The 22301-nt window shown below is 48.0% G+C and overlaps 1 protein-coding gene across 6 annotated transcripts in view; it reads left to right on the top strand.

Moving 5' to 3' along the window:
* The window catches only part of SPTBN1 (spectrin beta, non-erythrocytic 1), a 114416-nt gene that overhangs the window by 31765 nt on the left and 60350 nt on the right, over positions 1-22301 (top strand). For 4 of the 6 annotated variants that reach the window (XM_027653859.1, XM_027653854.1, XM_027653857.1 and 1 more), the window contains exon 2: positions 1064-1260. In XM_027653859.1, the coding sequence (XP_027509660.1) occupies positions 1113-1260 (148 nt within the window). In that variant the 5' untranslated portion in view covers positions 1064-1112. Of the gene's footprint in view, positions 1-1058; positions 1261-14288; positions 14758-22301 lie in introns of those variants that run through there. The other 2 variants (XM_027653855.1, XM_027653858.1) reach the window with 2 other exon arrangements.

Consider the following 22301-nt stretch of genomic DNA (forward strand, 5'->3'; position numbering starts at 1 on the left):
CCCCGAGGGCGGTTGTGGCCGCAGGCAGCCCCCGCTCCCCCGGCCGTGCCCTCGCGGCAGCCGTGAGGGGAGCGCGCGGCCCCTGTGAGGGGGCTGTGCCCCTGTGAGGGGGCTCGGCCTTGCCCGCATGTTTAACTGCATTTCTAGTAGCTGTTACGTTTTACAGAGGTGCGCTGTGTGTTCCCTGTGCTCCTCAGGGCCGGCCCCGGGGGTCTCTCCGAGCGCTGGCTGATGCCCAGCGCTGTTCCCGCAGCGCTCACCCCCCTGTACGACCTCCCTGCTCCTCCCCCAGAGGTGTCTGCCCCGCTTATAGCTAGTGCTGATAAATGCATGCAAATTCCTGCTAGAAAGCAGAATAAATATGGCAACAGCACCCGACTGCCTGAAAGAGGAGAACCTCACCCCAAGAGCTGCGTTGGTGGGTGGCATGGTGTTGTTGGAGAGAGTTCAAAGCAATGCATTAATTAGTTGGTTTTATCTGGATTAGTTCATAAATAAATTGTCAGGACCAGTCACAAAGTCAGCATTTGCATGTAGAGATGGAAATATTTCTTCAGGTCCATGTCAAAAGGCTTCTGCTGGTCAAATGCTTACGTGGCCTTTTAAGAATCTGCTTTTTTTTTTTTTTCTGTCAGTATTTACACCATTTTGTAAAGGTATTGAGGTTATCTTTGCACTTGAGTCTTTTCTTAGCTGAGTTACTCACAGGTCCATATGTTTTAGTCAACACTCACAGATCTATAAAGCTGTTGGGCTGCTTTTGAAAATAACAATTGTGAAAGTGTCTTACTGCACCGTTCCATACATGTCCCACTTTGTGGTGCTGAACATGACAGTTCTGGATATGTGTATGCAGCGAAGCTGCTGGCTTTTGTGAAGTACTTAATTTTTAAAGAATATCTGTTCATTCGTTTGTCCTCTGAAGGACTTGTTGGTATCTCACCTGTTCTTGAGCTTGTGCTTCAGGTCGCTGTTTTTTGAAACCAGAACTCTTGAGCTTAAACTTCGATTCTCTTCCAGTGTATGTATATCGTCTAAATTATTATTATTATGTCTTTCACAGAGGTTTTTAAGAGGAATCTGATGGTGAGGAGAGGTTAAGAAGGCTCAGGATGACGACGACGGTAGCGACAGACTACGACAACATTGAGATCCAGCAGCAGTACAGCGACGTCAACAACCGCTGGGATGTGGACGACTGGGACAACGAGAACAGTTCTGCTCGGCTCTTCGAGCGCTCCCGCATCAAGGCCCTGGCTGGTAAGCACCAACCACAGCAGGGATGTTCCATCCCAGGCTGTCCTTTTACTTACCAGCTTGTACTGACTCCCTGTCTCACCTCATCAGTCTCATCAGTTTGTGTATTCAAGTGGTTTTTGATCAGGTTTCTGTGATTGGTAATGACAGTTGGCTTCCAGATTTGGGAAAACAAAAACAAAAATAAGCAGAGGGATAACAAAGCTCTGCTTCAAAATATTTTCCTTTGGAGGTGTGCAAAACATCTCACTTGCCCTGGGAATGAGGAATGTGGTAGGTGGAGACAGTTGTCACATAGTGATGAATGCTGGAACTATACACTTTTTCTGAAATACTTGCTGTCTCCTGCTGAATTCCACTCTCATCAGCAGAGAAATGAAATTGGATTGGCTCCTTTTGTGTTTAAAACATTGGATTATTGCGCATTAAAGGCTGTACATTAACCAACTTTGTTTATGCAGCAAAGAGATGATGTCATGTCCTCTCAGCTCTGAGGCACTGCCCTGCAGAGCAATTTTTATGCATTCTGTAAATGATTTCCTGACTTTTACAGTAGCATGCCCACATTTTTGACCTCTGAACAAAATGCTTTGGCAGTGTGGGACAAGCAGAGAAAACAGCTCAAAATATGCTGAGCGTTCTGCTGGTGAAATCTGAGCTCCAAGGGCAGTTTTAAACCCAACACCTCCTGAGGTGTCGGAGCAGGTTTATTAAATCAGCTGCACCGAGCCACAGGTATCAGCTGCTCCATTTGTGATTCTGATGAGGCTGGCTCTGGAGTGCAGGGTGCCCTTTCTCCTCTCAGTTCCAGCTCTGGGGGTGTGTTAGATGCAGAACACCTTTACATGTCAGACAGGGCAGGATCAGGTTTGGAGCTGAGCAGCAAGGGAGTGAAGGAGTTCATGCAGGTGGGCAGAGAGCAGATCATATAACTCTTCCTGAGGATGAATAGTAATGGTATCGACTTAATGGAACTGCTCACAGAGAGGGTGTGTGTTAAATTTTGCTATCTTTAATTACAGCACTTCTCAGCACAGGGTGGGTTTGGAATGACAGGGAAAATGCCTGACCTGGACAGGGCTGTGCTGAGCAGGGTCACAAACAGTTTGCTGTGGGGGCAGATTGGTGGTGGACAAAAAGAACCTCAACTTGGGTTGTTTTATTTTAGTGGTTTACTCTTGTTTGAGGAAGAAACTGTGTTTTACTCCTGCCACCTCAGTGGTTGTAGGTTATATTCTGCTCCTTGGGTGGGAAATGCTTTTGAGTGCAAAGCTCAGGAGCCACGTTTGGGTCCCAGGTCTCGCCTTACTGCAGTTGGTTGTTCCACTTACTTTTGTAGCAAGCAGAGCTCCCCACCTGAGTAATGAATAATAAACATGAAACTCTTATTTCAGGGAGAAGTAATGTAAGGAAAGTACTTGAATTATTTAGACAGCCTAAAACAAATACCAATGTCAAAGCAAATAATTTTGCTGAAGATTCTATTCAGAGGCATATTTAAACATTTTCCCACAGTATGGTGTATTTATTTTTCTTCTGAATAAGCATTACTCATAGTTATTTTAATTTGATACATTTTCATACCTGTAATTCTCTCCTGTAAGTGCTGAGAATGCTGTGTGCTGCCAAAGCTTGGCTTAGCATGCTGCACTGCTGCAGCACTGCTTGAAAGCCTAATCATGGTGCAGAGAGAGAGGTTTGTATTGCAAATCCAGGGGTCTGGCTAAAGGCTGAGCCGTGGTGCTCCTGGCACTGTCGGATGTGGATTTTCAGATATGCTGCCTGGTGGGTCACCTTTCCTTGCCTCTCCCCAGAAAGGCACTTGCAGGTTTTTAGCAGCTGCAGCCCAGAGCTGTGCTGGCAATAACCTCTGTCATTGTCCTCTGTCAGTCAAGACAGGCTCTTTCTGGAAAGGTGTGCTGTAGTTCAGCTGATTGTCATGGGATCAGGCCCAGGAATGGCTGTGGGAATGCCCGTGGCTGGTGATGCACACAGTCATGCTGGGGGCTGTCAGGAGGTTCCTCTGGGCTCTACAACCCCTGCCTTTCACTGCCTGTGGCACCATCACTTTCCTCTGGCTGAATTTCACTGCTCTCTGAAGCAGAAGGAGTTGTGTTCCACCTTCAGAGTCTGGATTGACTGAATAACAGTCCAGTTTGACTTAGATGGGCACTGGTTCTTTGTGGGCATGAGCACCTTCCCACATCTCCAAGTGCTGCTCCACCTTCTGGCAGCAGCACTTCTCTCTCCAGACACCCTGGATGAGTTGTCTCTAAGGACTGCCCGTGGCTGTCCCCCTCTTGCAGTATGTCAGTGACAAGATAAATCAAAAGACTGTCAGTGTTTTGCAGTTCACAAAGTGCTCGTGCATCATTGTCCCCCTGTCCCGATATGAAATGTTTCAAATGGGCAGGCACTGGTTCTTTATTTTCCATCTCCTAGTTGGAGCTGTTGCATTCCAAAGTAGAACAGCTGTGGGCATGTTACACTGCCTGACTAATGGCTGTGTACTCACTCCCCCTGTGCAGGCATCATCTGTCCATGTTCTTCTGCAAGCTGAGAAGTGCCTCTTCAGCAAAGCTTCCATCTTGTGCTCATTCTAGTTTACTGTAATTTAAGTGAAACTTATTTCCTTTAAGGTCAAATGAGGTTGAGAGTGAGCAGGCCAGAAGTGAGGTCTGTAGCTGGAGTCTACAAAGAATGATGGTGGCCCCGTGTTCCATCAGGGTGCTGAAATATTTAAACAGCAAAGCAGGAGATGGTGGCCAGCATAATCTGTGATGGGAACAATGTCCTGGAGAAAAGCTCAGGTAAAGCATAGACAAACACTGTTGTCAGCACAGCAGCTGGGAACTGATGTTATTGGAACGGTCTGTGTACTGTGAAAACCAGAATGCAAAGGGATGTTGGGCTTAAAACCAGCAAATCATCCAGGAACTCAACTTTCAATCAGAATCTAGATCTGAAGGGATATGCAACCAGATTGGTTGCCACTCATGTTGAACTAACTCGCTCTGCAACTGATATGAGAAGAAAGGTAACTGATCCCTTCTTTGCCAAGTAAGGTATCCCACTGTAGGAAATCATCTTTCACCTGTCCTTGCTCTCTGTGGTGCTTTGGAAGGTCTTGCTGGAAGACCAGGTAATTCTACCTGCTCTGTAGGAGCCAAAAAGATATCACATTTGTCCAAGATTCTTCATTCACAAATCCTCCAGGGTTGGATTTCGTCTGTCGAGGACCATTAGCTAACAAGATTTGTTGGGCAGCTCCTTGGGGCATCGAGCTCTTTCAAAGGCCTTCAGAAACAGTCCAGTTGTTCAGCAGCATTTTCCACCCTCAGCCTGGGACTGTGACATTCGGGGGTACTTGTGCTTGCCACCTCAGGTGCTGTTTTCAGGCAGTATGAGAATTGTCACCTCCAAAACTTTGTGTCTTCAGTTGGCTAATTCAATATTAAAAACACTTGGCTAAAGTTACTCGCTTTTCTGCTCATTACTGTTTTGCCCTTTTATCCTCTGGGTTCACCCTCGTGACCAGAGGGTCTGTGACTCAGTTCTTTGGCACATGAATTAAAACCAACTTCAAAGTTTATGACATAAGAGCAGTTTCTCAGTGCAGGCAGGGGAAGCTGTGCCTTCCTTTTCCAGCTTCACCCAAGGGAAGCTTGGGATACTCACTGATGTTGCACAGCTTGGTGTTCCTGAGCCTTACAGGGGGATCCAGGTACAGAGGCTGCATCTGTTGTGCAGCTTTCCTTAGCAGGCCCTGTGGCACAAACTAGACTTGTCATTGGCACCAGTAACTTCAATTCTCCCAGCAGCAAAAGGGGGGAAAGCATTGAAATTCTTCCTGAAGTTACGCTGCTGAAAAGTTTTTTTCTTCTTAACATAGTGGAGTACCCATTTTTTAAGGTTAAAAAACTAGAGAAAACTTGCAGTGGGAAATTTCTGGGTACCATATGTGGGGCTAATTAGACCTTTTGGCCCTGATATTTAAGCCCTTCCTCCCACAGCCCCAGTGCAAAGAGTCAGCAGAACAACCCCCTAAAACAATGAAGAGAAAGATCCTGCTTTTAGTACTGTCCAGGTATCATGCACCTGCCTGTCCCTGCTGTCAAGCATCTCTCATAGCAAAGTTTCTGTTTCACTCTGAGTATACACCAAAGATAGAAAATCTGCATGGTCAGAGTGAACTTTCAGGTCTCAGATCAATAAAAAAGGACAAAGTACAACAATTTAGAGCTCAAGAGAATAAACCTTTGGTTTTTTCTTGGCTTGGAAAGAGCATATTGAGAATAAGCTCTTGCAGGATGTTCCATGAATATCCAGTACCTGAGCTATCCAGGACTTGAAAATCAGTGACTAATTTTAACAACAGCAAGTGCTTAAGGAAAGAGAACCCAGCAGCATAGTGACACTTGTAAATCAACTTGGAAGGGCACCTGAAGGATTTGCTTGACACTCAAGAGAAATGAAAACCTCCCAGCAGTGCAGTCTCCTCAGCACTGGCAGGGCAGTGCTGGTTGTGAGCCCGTGGGTTTGCTTAGCAGCCAAGGGCCTAATGCAGGCGTTCTCAGATCAGTGTGGAAGGGCTTATTTTGAAAGATCCTGCTTTGCTTTGCTCAGATAAAAGTTGATGGAATTATTTCAACTAAAGCTTTCCCAAATGTTGACCTCACCCAATGCTTTCCCTCTGGATTTTACTTCTGGAGCAGTTTCTCGGCTGTTGTTGCTGACCTTCCCAGGATCCACAGAGGCTGGTGTTGGGAGCAGGAGTCTCGTTTGGTGTGCTGTGTGGTCCTGCAGGCATGTCTGTGAAACATAACTTCCAAGGAAATGTGAACAACTTGTATTTGCTGATGTCCCTTTGAAAATGTCACTTGGTACAGAGGTAATTTTTATCTTACTGCTGTAACAACATGATTGGTGTCAGTTAGGCATAGTCTGGGGGGTTTCTGTCTCTTGAGAATCAAACAAGTAGCGTTGCAAACTACATGGAGGTGTAAGCCAGATTGTTTGTAGTCTGATTAGATCCGTGGTCCAGTGTAGCTTCCTGAGTGTAGAGCCAAACTTCTGAAGAAAGGTACTGCTGAAGGTACCTTTGGAGTTTTCTGGAATCACTTGTGTGCTCCGTGGGCAGATTTGTGAGTCCTTGGTAACAGAGCGATGCGGGACAGTGGTTGCACCCTGGTGAACAACTGTGATCTGGGACTCATTGTCCAGGCGGGATGAGCGGAGCTGGAAAAATAGGCTTTTGCTTCTTTGGGAGGGAGCAGGATGGGAGCAGCTGCTGGCAGCTCTGCTCTGGAAAGTCTGACACTGCCACTGTGGTGAGATCCTTTCAGGACTGAGCAGTGCCGGGCTGGACACGTACACAGCACAGCCCAGCATCTTGCCAGCATGAGCCTGTGTTGATGGATCCTTAGATCTTTGAGTTCCTGTGCATTGTGCTCCTGGACTGCAGTACAGGCCCACGGCTGCCTCTCATGGTTTCTTGTGGAGAGCTCCAGGCACACACCAGTCCAGTCCTCATGCACACAGGATCTGTGCTTGGACAGCAACTCAACAGTTCAGCAAACAAGGGACAAGAGAATTCTGTGCTGTAGGTCAGATTAAACATAAGAAGCCATCTGTAACTAGGGGAAGAAGATGGGAAGCTAATGCACGTGTGCTGCTCTGTGTGCATAGCTGTGTTTGCTTTCAGGATATTACCTGTGCAATACGCACGGGGATAATCCTGGGAGCAGGTAAATCTGCCTGATCATTGGAATACCTTGGCACTGCACTAACCTCCACAGTGTGCTTCCTTACTTGCACTGATTTGAGGTGAATTCCCAGAGCAGCCCAGCACACTGCTCTCCTGTCTGCTTCAGTTTTCCTCCCCTGTTCATCCCAATGGCAGCAGTGGAGAGCAAGAGCTCCGGAGCAGAGCTGCCCCAAAACACTGGGCTGAGCAGGAGGCAGCGTCCAGCACCAGCAGGGCAGGATTTGTGAAGGGAGTGAAACACTCCACTTGCACCAGCTGCTCAGGGAAAGGAAAATGCTCCCTGGGAGACACCCTCCATGGAGTCAGTGAGAGCTGAGCTGGGCACTGTTGTGGGGCTGGGATAAAATCGTGCTGAAGTTGATGGTTTAGGAGGAACCTCCCAGCCAGATTGTCAGCTGGTATAGGCTGGCATTCTCCTGTGGCTTATGTGAGGTTGTGCTGACTTACACCAGCTGGGAACCTGGCCCAGAGTGGTCCAGCATGGCAAACCTGGAGACTGAGAAGAGTATACGTGTTCTTTGCTGTTGGAATCAGTGTTTTAGGAATATTTAGTACACAGAAACCATGGGACCCTTCACTGAGATAATGAGATTGTTTTTAGATAATTTGCTGAGTCTTCTTAAAGGAAAGGATTTCTTCTTTATAGAAACCACATGCCAATAATGAATTTTTATTTTTTTTTTTTAAATAATGGCTTCTCTCAGGGGTGAGCTTAGCTGTGGATGAATTTCAAAACCTAGTCATGACTCTGTAATTCAAAAGAAGTCTTTCCACAAAAAATGCGTATGCAGAAGAGAATGTTCTCGTCTCATGTCCTTAGCATCTAACTAGCCATGTTTCTGTATTTATGTTATTTATTCAGCCAAATCTGCAGTGTGCCTTGCATTTTTTCTTTCTGTTTGTTGCTGGGATACTGCCTGAAAGCACTCCCTGAAGTATAAATAATGTCTAGCAGAGCATACTGCAAAGAGAAATTCAATACAGGATTCCGAAATGTTTACCAATTTCTGCTAACCTTGGAGCTCTTCTAATGGGGAGAGATTAGCGATGAAATCATTCCCCCTCAGATCAGAGCTTTGATTCTTATCTGGAGGTAATATCCTGGAGAGATATAAACCCAGATTGCCTGGAGACAAGTTGCCTCGATGGGGAAGAGGCAAAAAGACCAGGAACAGGGATGAGGACCAGTCAAGTAGAGAGGATAATGAAAATCCACTTCCACGTTTGTTTCCAGCATTCTCCCTAAGAGTTTTGAACTCTTCTGCTGGCCAACACAAACACTACTATTTTTTTTTGCCCACCATTTTTTATGTGTTTGTTTTGTGATGGTGTTTTGAGGTTTTTCTTCCTTTAAATGTTATTAAGCCTTTAAAGCAGATGGGTGTCAAGCGACAGCATTTGTACATCTAAGTGTGTAAGATATCATTTTTTTTCCTAAGCATTATATAAAAATGAAATAGTTTGCTCTGTAACAACAACTGCATGTGTTGGACACGGAAAATACTTGTCAGTTGATCACTAAGGGTTTTTTGCAGGGAGAGCAGTTTCCAGATGGGGAAATACTCCAGTTTATGGGGATTTTTGTAAAGATCAGTGTATTCTGCTGCTTGTTTTCACCCAATTTCCATTTTGCTCAGGAGTAGCAGGAGACTGAATTTTCTTGCCTGAGTGATTTTGGTGTAGCAACGGTGCATCTTCTGTGTTCATGGTCAAATTGGAAAAAGGAGAGAATGGTGCAAAAGGAAGAAGAGAAAAAGGAGAATGGGAACATCTCTCTCCCTTGCCTATGAACAGAGATGCAATTCAGATGGAGGAGAAAGGAGGGAGAGGCAATAAAAACAATTCCAGCCTTTAAAAAAGGACCTTAAAGGCCATAAAAAGTCAAGAAGTGTTTTCATGCCAAAATTTCACAGCAAGTGTGTTAAGTGTGTGCTTGTACCGAGCTTGATTTGAACTGGATTTTTAAGGGTTATTCATCTATGTCAGGGGAAAAAACCAAGTGCTTTTCATGGGCAACAAATGAAACCTCTGAACGTAGCTCAGTTTTTCAGGGATGACTTCCCTGCATCGGGGAGTTCAGGGAGCACGGGAAGAATGACAGGTCAGCAGAACCCCTTTGGGCTGGAATGCAAACCAACAGAAACCATCATTCCTTCCGAAATGTTCCCTGAGTTTTCCTGTAGCTCTTGTCCTGGGGGCCTTCCTGGCAGGTGTTCCACTCCTGCAGTTAGCAAGGACATGCTGTTACAAAAGTCATGTCAACCTTCTTGTTAATCTGGGACTTGTGTAAACTGAAACCTGAAACCAGGTGGAACTGACCCGGTTTCAGTAATAAATTGATATTCTGGCCGGAATTGTGAGAAGATTCCCCCAGGTTTTGTGCTGCTTTGGTTTCAGGTGTCACAGCCTCTAGCTGGATGGTGCCTGGGACTTGGTGTGGAGCTGCTGGAAGGCCAGCCTGGATGTGGCAAAAGGAAAACACGTGAACAGACCTTTCTCTGATAATAATCTTTGTCTCCTGCCCTTTTATTGGCCCCTTTCCCTTGCCTTTTGATCGCACTGGCTCTCAGGAGCCCACGTGGGTCACGGAGAATGTGTCTGGAAAGGGCTTGGAGGACAAGGTAGTTGCCACTGACCTGAAGTCCCCTTTAAAGAGACACGTGGAGATACTTTCTGAGGTGGAACTGTTACTGAAGTGAAGCTCTCTTGGTTTGATTGTATCTCTCCCACCTTGTGAGACAGTTACCAAGTGTTGCAGGACACGGCAGGTTACAGGATGGATTCTGCTCCCACTGCTACCTGCAGCAGAGGTGGTGAGCTTGGCAGGCTCAGCTGGGCTTGGTGTGTGGGCTGCTGCTCCCTCTGTTCCAGCATCTCAGATAAAAACCTGAGGGGAACCAGCTACCTCTTCAGCATTCGTGTTATGCAAATTGCCAAGTAGGATAAAAATAACTATTTCCTATTACATTCTAGAACAATCCACCGCAAAACCTATCTGTCCTTACTCTCTTGCATGTACAGGGAGAGATTCTGTTTGTACTGTGTCGATGGAGGCAAGTGTGATCATGAGTCTTCAGTTCTCAGTTGTGGTGCTAAGGGGATGTGTAAGAACTTTACCCTCCTTCAGGAGAAGAGCAAACTGTTACGTGGTTTCTCTGGCATTTTAGATTAATAAATCATCCTTTTTATCTTGTAATTTTTACCAGTCAGTTACCAACTAGAGAATTTACAAGAGCAAGAAAGAGTGAAGAGGGAAGACAAGGGTGATGATTAACCAGATTCGTAATTATTGTAAGCTCTGGCTTAGAAACAGTGATAATTAGGAATTGGGAATGTAACTTGGCTACATCCAACAGTAGTTTCTTCTTTAGAAACATCAATTTTTTCCTTTCTGGTCGGGACCCACTCACTTCAGCAGCGATTTTCAGAACCACATAAAGACAGAGCCCAGGACAGATCCTTTTGTGTTCTGTGGTAAGCAGCTGTCCCTAGATGTCCCTTGTACATTCATAATATTGCTGTAATCAACCTCTCGTTCTCCTTGAGGCTTTGCAAAGCTCTGATCTGTCAGCTAAGACCCTCTGCATTATGGCTAAGTGGATAATCAGTTGTGTATTTATTTACTCTGGGCTAGTACACAAACAGTGTGAGCCATCCTCACTTGTCAGGTGCTGTGGGAGAGGGACAATTCACACAGTGCCAGCAGAAGTTATTTCACAGCTCTGGGCAAAAAAATTTAGCGGGGGAAAAAACCCCAACAACCTCCCTCCTTGATATGCCAACCTTTATTTATGATCTGGCCCTTCTTTTCCTCCAGCGCTGTAATCAGGAATTAATTACAGCACGGACAATTTCCAGCTGTGTTCACTTGATAAGTTGCACTTGGCCCAGTGCTCAAAAGCTATCTCTGGCTTTAAAGCATTCAATCCCTCCATAACATATTATTTAATTAGTGTAGTCGAGGGCTTAGTCAATGAAAGATAACCCCAGAAAACGAGCAGTACCCGGTGTGACAAAGGCCTTTGTGCCTGTGAGCCTTGGGATCGATGGTGCATCGCTCCGTGGCAGCGGCAACCAGGGCTCAGGTTCACTCCCTGCAGTCCCCACAAACCCTGGGATTAGGCTGCTGTGACTCAGACAGGACTGGGAGCTGGCAGGATGCCTGTCCTGGAGCAGCCTTGCTACATACGGTGTAGCATTTCACAAACACAGGCACGGCCCCATTTTGCTTTGTTCTTTCCCCTGAATTCCCACCAACCTGTTCAGGGGAGCCTTCAACGCGTAGGGCAGCGCCCAGCAAAGTGGCAGGAAGGCCCTGGCAGCTGAGCCAGCAGCACCTGGCACCAGGGCCTTCCCCAGGAGCTAAAACCATCAGCAACAAAGTCTGTCCCAGCTGCTGCTTGGGGGCCCCTTGGTCAGCCCAAATGCCAACCTGCATGGCAACTCAGGTGGGGTCAGAATTTCACAGCGAGTGCTGCCGACAGTGTGTGAGGGTCTGGTGCCTCTGTTTGCCAAACCTGGGACAAAATAAACTCCGTTCAAACGTAGGTTCTTCCCTTTTCTTTTAGTTTTCCCCCCTAATTTCTGTGTAGCCTGCACTGCTCCATCCATACCTGCTGCAATTCCTTCCCTTTTTAAGGAAGCTTTTAGTGCTGCTGGGCAGGCCAAAATGGGGAGAGGGGGCAGAGAGGGGATAGGGACAAAAAGAATACCAAACCCCAAATTTTGTTCGGTATTTCTTGAAGCTCACCAGGTTTGGTTGTCCCACAGGGGGCAATCTGAAGTGTAAATTCGTGTGTGTGGTGTTAGTGTTTCATGGGGGGGTGGGTAAGGCCAGTCTGTGTTTTATATGGGCCAAAGCCAAATGATTATTTTTAGTTTTTAATGTCTTCCTTTTGCAATAGTGTGCTTTTTAATATTTTTAATAATGGCCACGTGCATTAGAGCATTGCCTGCCAAAGGTGTTGGGAAAGCTTTCAGCTGGGGAAAAGTTCTTGACTCCTGAGTTTTGTGGCCTTCATGGCATTAAAAATGCTCCAGCTCCCTTTGTCAGTCATTTGGACTTCAGTTTTCCCTGTGAGCTCACACAGCAACACCTGTTTGCTCAAGGTGGGATGGCAGTGAGCTGATATGCCTGCAGGTAGGGCCTGGCTGCCTGCCTGCTCTCCAGGGGAAGGGCTTGCACTTAATTATATCATAGGTCAGGCAGCGCAGGCAGGAGCTGCCGTTGGGAGGAAGCTGCAGGAAAAAGCTCCGTGATGGAAATAAGCCTGTGCTTGTGTGCTGGGCAAAACGTGCTCCTCGAGCTCGTTAATGGCTCGGTTTACCCAGCTCTGCTCCTGGGAATTTCGGAGCCTTTCATGTTGCCCTTCTTCCCTCCCACCCCGGCCTGGAAATCCCGTGGCCATGGGCGGGCGTGTGGGTGCCAAGGGACAGCAGGGAAGGACAGCTGGCTCTTCCCTGTGCCGAGATCAGCAGGGGAAGGTTTAGCAGAGCCCATTGTTGTCAGGGAGCAGCATCCTGCTGTGAGTGCAGGTGCTTCCTCAGCTCCCCCTGCCACGGCTCAGGCTCCTTTCTGGGCCACAAGTGCCCTGGTCCCCTGCACAGCTGCCCCTGCAGCTGAGGAGTCCCGGTGGCCAAGTGTGGGTGGTGCTGGAAGGATTGGAGGCCAGCTTTCAGGATTGTTTGGGGCTCTGCTGAGGTGTGCTGTAGTACCAGCAGTGTTGTGTAAATACAGCTACAGTGACATAAAATACAAAAATACAGCACCAAAATACAGCAGTAACAGCCCTTCTGTGGCAGTATAACAAGTGCTCTGCACTAGGGCTCCGGGGGTGTTTTAAGTAAAAGAGTAGAGTTAAAAGCCATAAATATTTTAAGTGTATTTATGACCTTGGGAGCAACGTGCCAGGCATTTTCAACTGTCCATGTGTTTTTGGAAACCTTCAGCTGAGAAGTGTCAGCTTCCATCACTTCTCCCCAAACTGGCGGTGTTTGTGGTTGGACTTTTTGTGGATTTGTTCCCTGGTGTGCTGGTAATGGCTGGTTGAATTTCCACCTTGTGCCCAGCAGGACCTTGGGCTTGCAGCGAGTCGGGGGAGTGGGCCGAGCTTCTCCCACAGAAATTGTCCTCACAGAAATTACTATATGACTTAAACCTTGTGAAATGACAGTATCAAAACAAAGGCAACATTTTGAAATGTTTAATGAGGGGATGGAGTGGGAGGAGGAGAGAACATGGATTCCAGTGGAAAGGAATTTGGAAATGCAAGAAAAGAAGAAAAGAGAAAACACTTGTGTGAACGTTATCAGCAGTTTTAAAAACGAGCAGGCAAATGTTACGTACTGAGAATATGAATGTGGGATTGACCTTTTCATTTCACCGATGAATAAGGAAGGGGCGGGAGCTCGTGTCCCCGAGGGAGAACTGACATCCTCAGTCTGATGCCATGTGCAGGAGCTGACTCCTGGTACCCAGTGCTGCCGCTGCTGTGCACGTTTGTGCTCGGGCAGGGTACTGAGGGGCCGGGCAGCTCGGCCGGGCATCCTCGTTTACGGCCGAGCCCTCCCCCTCGGTGCGCGGCCCATTAATCTTGCAGTAATACCCAGCCCACTGATAACTGGGCGAGGAGCCACGCACACAGGGCATGTCAAAACCCTCAGCATCATCCAGTAACATAAACCGAAGTGACAGGAATTGGCCGTTTAAAGAACCTTTCGACAAAGCTGTCGTTTGTTCGCGGTGTGCTGGAGCGTACATCTCCCCGCGTCCCCTCTTGAATGAGCGCCTCTGTGTGTGCGCGGGGCTGCTGCGAGCGGGCCGCCCCGCAGATAAATACCGAGAAGTGCCCTCCTTCCTTTTCGTGTGATAGTAATCTGAGACTTTTCCGTTACATGAGGCTCCTAACAAAAGGCTGTAATTCCAGCAGCTTCGCTCGGGAAGGTACCACCGTGTGCCGCGCGGTGGGCCGCTGTGCCACCGTGTGCCCCGGGGCGCGGGGCCGGGACCCCGCGGGCACCCGCTGCGGGCGCGGCGGAAGGACTCTCGCTGGGGCGTTGCGTGAGCAGAACCGCTCTTCCCCTGCTCCGCCGCCCCTCCGCCTTGGTACAGCCTTCCTTCCCTCCACCGAGCCGTATGGTAATCGAGTGACATCAGCCCGCGCCCGGGCGGCTGCTGATTATATTACAAACCAGCAGGAAGGGCTGAGGTGTGCGCGGCTCCTGGGAGCGCCGGCCGGGGCGGCAGCGCGTGGCTCCATGCTGCCCGTGCTTTGGGCTGAATCGCTGAATTGCTTTGATTTCGCTTCGTTTCGCCAGCGCCAGACAAGCATTTGAACCAGATTCGAGCGCTTGAGAGTTGCCTGCTGTGGAGCTGGGGGGGAAAAAAAAAAAAAAATCCACGCTCCTGGTGCTTTAAGTTTGAATCCATTACAGAGAGCTTACCCGCCAAGCCACACTGCTGGATTTTGAACCGAAGCTGTTATTTACTTAGGGCTCAGGGGGAGCGTTCTCGCTAGGGACTGAAGCCAAACTGCTCAGGAAGCTGGGATTTACCTGCATGTATGGTAAAGAAGCCTGTGGTTCCTTTATGCTGCACTTCGTCGTCTCCCTGCGTTCCCTGTAAATGGAATTACAAAAATCAGCCAGTATGCCCGGGCCGTTGTCCCCAGGATACGCAGCTCAGGTGCCCTATAACTATAACCAGTTAGAGGGAAGATTCAAGCAGTTACAAGGTAAGCCTGTGCGGGTTTGGGGGAGGTGTTGCCGTGCTGTGATCCCCATAAACGTGTTAGTCCGGGCTCCTTCTCATTGCATCAAGGTGAGAGAGGCCAAGAGCGGTGCTGTGGGAAAAAGCTCTGTGTTCTTTCAAGGGATCCCGTGTGGGTTTTCTGACTCCGAAGGTGTCCCTGAGTCTTACACAGTGCGAGGAGTGTGTCCGGCCTCGGAGCCACCCAGCCTGGCAGATGAGGACTAACCCAGACCAAGCTGCTTAGAACCAGAAGGGTGCTTAGAACAACAAGAGTGAGGAAGCAGTCTGCTATTTATTCTATCCTTAAATAAAATCTGGTCTTAACTCTGGACACCAACCATAGATCCTGGCTGTGTCTGGGGACAGTTTGCAGTGCAAGGTCCCTTCCCAGCCCCTGAGTACCTCCTGGAAAGGCGGGTGGCTTCGCTTCTTCAAATGGGGAACAGTTGCATAATTCCCAAACAAATTAGTTTGCTCACGCCATAGATCTCAGAAAGAGAACTCATGTACTTTAACATTCTTGTTCTTTTTCATTTTGGATTGCTCTGCTTTTAGTAGAGAATGTCCTCGAAGGTTTTCCCGTGAAATTCTCTGTCCCTGTGAGAAGCAGAGGGTTCTTTTGGGGGATGGCCGTGCTCTCTGAAGGGAGGGTAGGCCTGGGCCCGGGCTGCAAACCCCCACTGTGGGTGAGCAGTGCCCAGCTCTGCCCCAGGCAGGGTAGAACAAGCTCTGCTGTTTGTCTGTGTAAGGCACATCCCAGGAATGAATGAACTCTAGCATTGCAGTTGCAAAATAAAAAAGAATTCTTCACTGAAACCAAACCTCCTCTTCCTCTGGATCCATGTGACTCTGTAGATAATCCCAGGGCAGCAAAGTGCAGCCCTTCTGTGCATGTTTCTTATTTGACTCTAGTCTGTGCTGCAAGCGTGGCCTGTGGTTCCTGTCAGAGAGGGAGGAAGAGCCTGGTTAGTGCAAAGAATGTTCCTATTTGTTGGCTAAAGGAGGGAGGGAAAAAAAATTTTCATTCATAGCACTTTGTTTATCTTGTAAACCGGCGCAGCAGTGGCTGCATAGGGCATGTAATGAGGCAAAGTGACAGCATCCTAAACACTGGGAACAGAGACATTCGTGGGGCAAGGCATGCAAAATCCAGGCTCCAAACTGGCACACGAGGGGGGAATACATCTGTCAGATCTCAGGCTGTGGTATTTGTGTTAAAAAGAACGAGGTAGGCTTGTGGCACTGGAGAAAAAAAACCTGGGGAAAAAAAACCCTGGCTCGCTCCTCTTTCTTTGCTGGTTAAGTTAGCAGTCTAAAGAAGGCAGATTTTATCATTTTCAGGGTCACTGCTTCAGGAATCCATTATCTGTGTGTTTACATCTGACTGAAAGAGGAAAGTAGACTGCATTGTTGAGAGCACAGAAAGTGAGTTTTCCCTTCAGTGGAATGCACCGTGTCGACTTAAAAAAAAAAAGTTTAAAAAAAATACAGTGCTTTCTCTAAATGTACTGCAATTTCCTCCAGCAGGAGAGATAAAATGCGGTGAATTCTCTGCAGTTGTAAGGAGGGATTTTGCAGCAGACCATCCTGTAGCTGTTTACTCACATCCCAGGCTTGGAAGTGAGTGCTGCTGGTGATCTCGTTCAGGGTGGAGCTCGGGTGCAGGAAGTGTTGTGAATTATGCAGCAGATACTCCCTGAAATGCTAAATAACCATACCAAATCTCGGGTGTGCTGTAAAGGGAGTGGCTTCACTCTGCTGACAAGAAGGAGTCTTTCCTTGGATTAATGGCTCTTTGCTTGAAGAATATCTACAGAGCCATTATTTTGGGGTTGTCCCATTTTGAGGTGATCCTTGCTGGGAGGCTCTGGTGCAAACACTGGGTGTTCTGTGGCACTGGGCATTGCTCAGGGCACCCAGGCTCAAAGCAGCAAGGATGAGCTGAATAGAAGTAACATTTTTAAATTACAGATTTAGCACCAGTTGTTACCTTTTCCACTATGGACATGTGCAAACAAGTAAGAGCAGATGCATTTCAGACCTTCATCAGACTGGTAAAAAGTCCCTTGGGAAGCTTTCCTGTCTTGTTGTTTTTGTGTTTTCCTCCTTTGTAACTGTTTTGCTGCTCCTGCCTCTGGTAGGACGGTTCTCTAGAGCAGCACCACACAGGTTACTGTAACTTCTGCTCATGTTCTTCCCACACTGAATTTGTCCCTCTTTTTTCACAGATCCTACAGTTATCACACGAGTCCCCAGCTTTGCACTAGATTGTAGCAAGGCACAGATCTAGCAAATATTGGGAGTTTGCCTCAAAAAAAGCACTTGGGGGCATATTGTTTTGTCTAAAATAACAGAGCAAGTGCTCGGGCCCTGTACAAAGAGAAGTCTGAATCAGCAATGAGTAGGAGACAGCTCTCTATGACCTCCTCTCTCCCAACATAGACAGTACATTAGGTTTGGCATGGGCAGCTTCAGATGAGGAGAGGAGCCAGCCGAATTCTGCCCCAAAATGCTCCAGACACAGCAAGTTCAGATCATCCGTGATCCCCATGGCGCTCCTACCTTCCGCCTCTTTGAGATGCCTCCAAGTGATGTTTGTAAGGAAACTCTTGTTCTACCTGATGCTGGCTGTGGGGCAATTAAAGCAGGTTTTCCAGCCCAGTCCCAGCGGGGTGTGAAGCCAGGGCAGGTGTGGGACTGCAGTGAAGGGACCGGACCGGCTCCTTCTGCACCTGGAAGGGTCACCTTGCAGGGAATCCCAACTCCCACGTGCCTCAGTGGGCTGGAGGGAAGCAGGGTATGGCAGAAGCCACTGCTAGGAGTGAATCAAGGCTGTCTTTGTGCCAAGAGCAAGCCTGCAGTCCTGTGTGTGGTAATGCAGGAGTTCACATGCTCAGCGCTTGTGCTCGTGAGAACGTCAGTGCAGGTGTGGGGAGGAAAACGCTGCAGCAGGTTGTGTCTCCTTCCAGAAGTTTCCCTCAGTTCCTATTATGGTTAGTTCCCCCAGTGCTGGAAGGATAAGTGAGCGATACCATCAGTGGTTGCTATCATCCTAAAAACCTAGGTGTGGAGTTTTGGTTCTCATGGCCACTTGTTCGGTGTGGAGGGATCATGTTGCAGGGCTGGAGCTGCTCTCTGCAAGTAAAGACAGAACCTCAAAACTTGTCTGTGGGAAACACGTTGCCATGGAGCTCGTGCAGGTTGTGTCAGTGGAGGAGATTCCTCCTGCTAAGTCGGAGAATTCAGTGAAAATCAAACTAGATCTGTTGTTACAAACGAAGGCTGTCATCTGTGCTACTTGAACGTGGCAGGATCCTGTGCCTCGGCTGGGCACGGTTGTAGGAGCTGGCAGGAAAAGGTTAATGCGAGTCGGGAATTTGGAAGGAGATCCCTGGAGCTGTATCACCTTCCAGCAGGAAGGCAGTGGTGTCGGTGCACCGGGAAGCAGCTTTCAGCACTGCTCAGGGGCTCTGCCCACCTGCTTAGCGGGACATCGGGGCGTTTGTTGACATCCCTGGCATTTGGGAGCTCGGGCGCTTTGTCAGCCGGGTCCTTGGAAAGTCGGGGCTCAGCTCCGGAGCTGTGCCTGAGGTGTGAGATTTCCAGCGGTAATTACAAATGTAAAATCCGGGGGGATGGGGGCGAGCTAGATCAGTGCTCCTGATAAATCCCAGAGGAAAGCAGCTTTCAAAGGAGCTCTGTCCTGTGCCTTGCCGTGTGGGACATTTTGGGTCTGCTCAGTTTTGGAATGCTGCATTTCAGGTTGCAAACTGGGCATTTTTAGTGGGAGCCTGGTGTATTTTGGTGACCAGGCTGCCTGGGAGGAAGTGCCTTTATTTTAAGCCATGTCAGAAAGATTTGTTTGAAAAACTGGACACTGGAGTAAGCCTGTAGGGAAGGTGAGTGTCTCTGCCATCAGAGCTGTTTCAGATCCGTTCTAAACTCTGTTTCATGGGGACACAGACTGACTGTGGCTGTACCAGTGAAGGCAACACAACTGTATTTTGGGTGTTTGGAGCAGATCCCCTCACTGTGAGAGCAGGGCAGCTCCTTGGCTTGGATCCTTTGATCTGCAATGGCCCAGTAGCTTTGCTCTGGGTTCCAGTTTGGCGTGGAAAGTGACCACTTTGTGAGTGGTCACTGGGAATATTATCACTTCCATAGTACATGGATCTGTATGTAGATTGGTTCCCATCCAGGCTGCAGGACAGCTGCAGGAACACTTTCCTCATTTTCTGTTCTTAAGCAGGGTTTTCCCCCAGTTTTTCCTGCAAGAAAATCTCTCCCCCAAATCCCTGCCTATGCCCAAGGATAAACTGGGAGCTCCTGCTGCCAGCAGAGAAGTTTGCAGGAGTTGCAGAGCTGTCCTGCACGGGGCACAGACGTGTCCTGGGACACCAGGATCCTCGGGGGGGGGGGTCTGGGGGTGCCCTTTGAGCAGCCAGTTTAGCAGTCTCCTTCCTGCTTCCAAGATTTACCTTGTAAAGGCTTTGATTCCTGGGAGCAGTGACCTGCATGGCTCCAGGGGGTGATTACTGACCTGGGACACCCTACTTTGTCTACCAAATGGGGCACTGGCATTTCTTGTCATGGTAATTTCTGGTAAAGGCTGAATTTCATTCCACATGAAATGTGTCTGTTCGTGGGTCTGGTTTACATGGATTTTTGGCTTTTTTTCTCCCCTACCTTCCCAAATCCACCGAAGTTGCAAATATATTCCTGTTCTGTGGTAAATTTTGCTTGATTTCCTGCTGTCTGCAACACTGCAAAGCCTGCATGTGTCACAGCATCCAACTCCTGGGTTTGGTGAACACCTGAGCACGGGGCTACACGGTTGGAAGCCCCGTCAGAAGGGTTTTAAAGGGATCTCAAACTCACTCGAATGTGCATTTCTGTGAAAGCTGGGCCCTTATCCTTTCCAGTGCAAAGATCCCTGCTGCAAACATACCTGAATCCTTGACTCAGCTTTTGGGCAAAGATTTACCTTTTCTGGTCATGGGGTTTGGTACTTGTGAAGATAGAGAAGGCAGGTTAAAAGGGCTCAGGGGAAGGTATTTATGCTCATGTGGTCAGTGTTGATACAGGCCAAAAAGTAAACATTTAGGTTGGATTTGGCTCCTCACTGAAATAACAACAGTGAACATTTACAGCTCTGAGCTGTTGGCTCAGGTTTTCTGCAGTCTGTTCTCTTCAGTTTTCATTTAGAGTATATTTGTAATATTTGGGTTTTTAGCTGTGCGTGTAAGAAACTTGATTTGAAAACAAACAGAAATCTCTAGGTGCTGTAGCCCTTTAAAAAAGGGTAATTCTGTGCACTTTTTGCAGCTCTGAGCTGGTGAGGCAAACAAAGCCTGTCAGCAGGTATTTTCACATGGGACATTGAGGTGGTTTGAATACCCTGGGGGTGATTTGTAGGCAGAGTTAGAGCAGTAAAATGATTTGTGTGATGCTCGTAACTGGTGTAAATCCCCCTGGCTCTGTGGGTCTGGGAATGCAGCACAGGAACCAGCCCTTGGGTGTTCCTGCATTCCGGGTCTTCCAGAAGCTCAGTGTCACACTGTTTTGTAGGCATGTTATAACCACCTGAGAGTACAGGCTCCTATTCCAAATATTTTTCCTATCCAAGAGCCCTATTCAAATGGATTGTGGGTTTTGCCATTAACTTCTGTGGAAAGTGGGGCAATAAAAAAAGCCAACGGACAGAGATGAAAGTGGTGATAAAACACCAGAACAATGGTTGTCTTCCATTCCTGAGCCCTTCCCCAAGTTGGGTTTGTGATTTCCTCCTTTTCCTTCACTTCTTTCATCTTTCTGTTTTCTGTTGGGTGCTTGCTTTGACTGTTGAAGTGGAGGAGCTGCTACCTAAGCTCAGTAAAAAACTGGTGAAGAAAATCAAATTACAATATGATTCACAAAATCCCCATTTCCCTGTACTAAACTGAGAGATCCCAGCACAGGGTGTGGGGTTTGGTAACTGCACTTCTGCTCAGAGGCTGAATTTCATGAGTGTTTGAGTACTGACAGCTCTGAAGGCTTTTTTGTCCCGGTTTAAGTTGAATTGAGGATTGTTAAGTATCAGCTGTTAAGTAGCAGGGTATGACATGTGAAAATGAGTTATCTTCATTGAATAGATGGAGTTGGGAAAACCATTACACCAAATATTGGGAATTAGTCCCTGTTGACTTTCAAAGCTGTGCTGAAGGAGAGAGGATAACATAAATAAGGTGTTTGAGAATCTGCTTTGCTCTTCCCACAAGAAATGGAATCTGGAATTTCAGCTGGAAGTTTATATCTGGGCCTGGCAGGTAATGGCCTTTATCCCAGTGTGATTGTCTGAGTGAAGTGATGTAAGGACAGCAAAGATTAAAGTTGTTTAATGAGTATTAGTAAACAGCTCCCCTCCCAGCTCCAAATGAGTCCTTTCAAAGGAAAGGGTCATTTGTGGAGAGTAAGGAACTCATGCATCACTCGCTATATGCATTTTCACCAGCAGTGAGCAATTTTCGGCTCCCATGCCCTCCTTAATTACATGAGGCTCACTGCTCCTGCAAATGCATATAGCTGAGTCCTCACATTTCTGTCAGAGCAGAAAAGACCAGAGGGATGGGAAACGACCAGAGGGATGGATGGGGAGCACTGGTGCTTGTGACTCGTGCTGAGGAGCCCAAGGTCGCGGTGGCCGGGAGAGCCCACGGTCACACAAAAGCCCTTGTGCGGTGGCTGCTGGAACGAGGGTATCCCGGGCTGAGAGCCTCCTTTGTTGGGAGGGAACTACTGTAGCCAAACTAATATTAACCAGGCTGGGAGCCCAGCTCAATGCCCCAGTGTTTGGGAGAAAGGAGCTTACAGAGAAAGGCCCTTCAGTGTGAGGGGACAGCGCAGACACGCAGGCAGCCGTGGGCCATGGGCTGGGGGCCACGGCCCGGCCTTTGCAAAGGCTTCTCAAAGGCCTGCCATTACCAAGTGGCCTTTTCATGGCATAACTGGAAGTGCTGGTAATTCCACATTCAGTCAATGTGGAATTGGGTTTGTGCTTAAAAATGTAACTGGAACTCTTGAAAGCACAGGCCCAATTACATGGACACGACAGACTGACACCGGACAGGGCCACGGTGCTGTTTGGTGGGAATCAGTAGCGTGCACAGCCCTGCACTGCCTTTGGTAAAACTGTGCTGGGGTGGTTGTAAATATTTATTATACATTATTGAGATGGGCAAAGAGCAAAAGCATCACCCCAAATGGCATTGTAAAGGAGGCAGGTTTGGTGTCCCTCGCAGAGACCTCAAACATCTCTGCCTTGGATGTTGCCAAAAAGGCAAGGCAGGTGTTTCCGAGGATTGGTGTGGGTTTGGGGTTAGACTCTGTAAGTTCTCTTGTCCATTGTAGTCCTGCCAGAACTCAGTTTTCAGGTAGAGTAGCTGCCCAATTGCTCACAAGCAGCCAGTGCAGAAAGCAGGGTGGTGAGCTACAAACACGATCTGTGTGACCGCAGCGCTCTAATCACAGGCAGAGGGCTGACCTTATGCC

The sequence above is a fragment of the Corapipo altera genome, unplaced genomic scaffold (assembly GCF_003945725.1).
Source record: "Corapipo altera isolate COAL_440 unplaced genomic scaffold, ASM394572v1 70, whole genome shotgun sequence".
NCBI classification, from domain to species: domain Eukaryota; kingdom Metazoa; phylum Chordata; class Aves; order Passeriformes; family Pipridae; genus Corapipo; species Corapipo altera.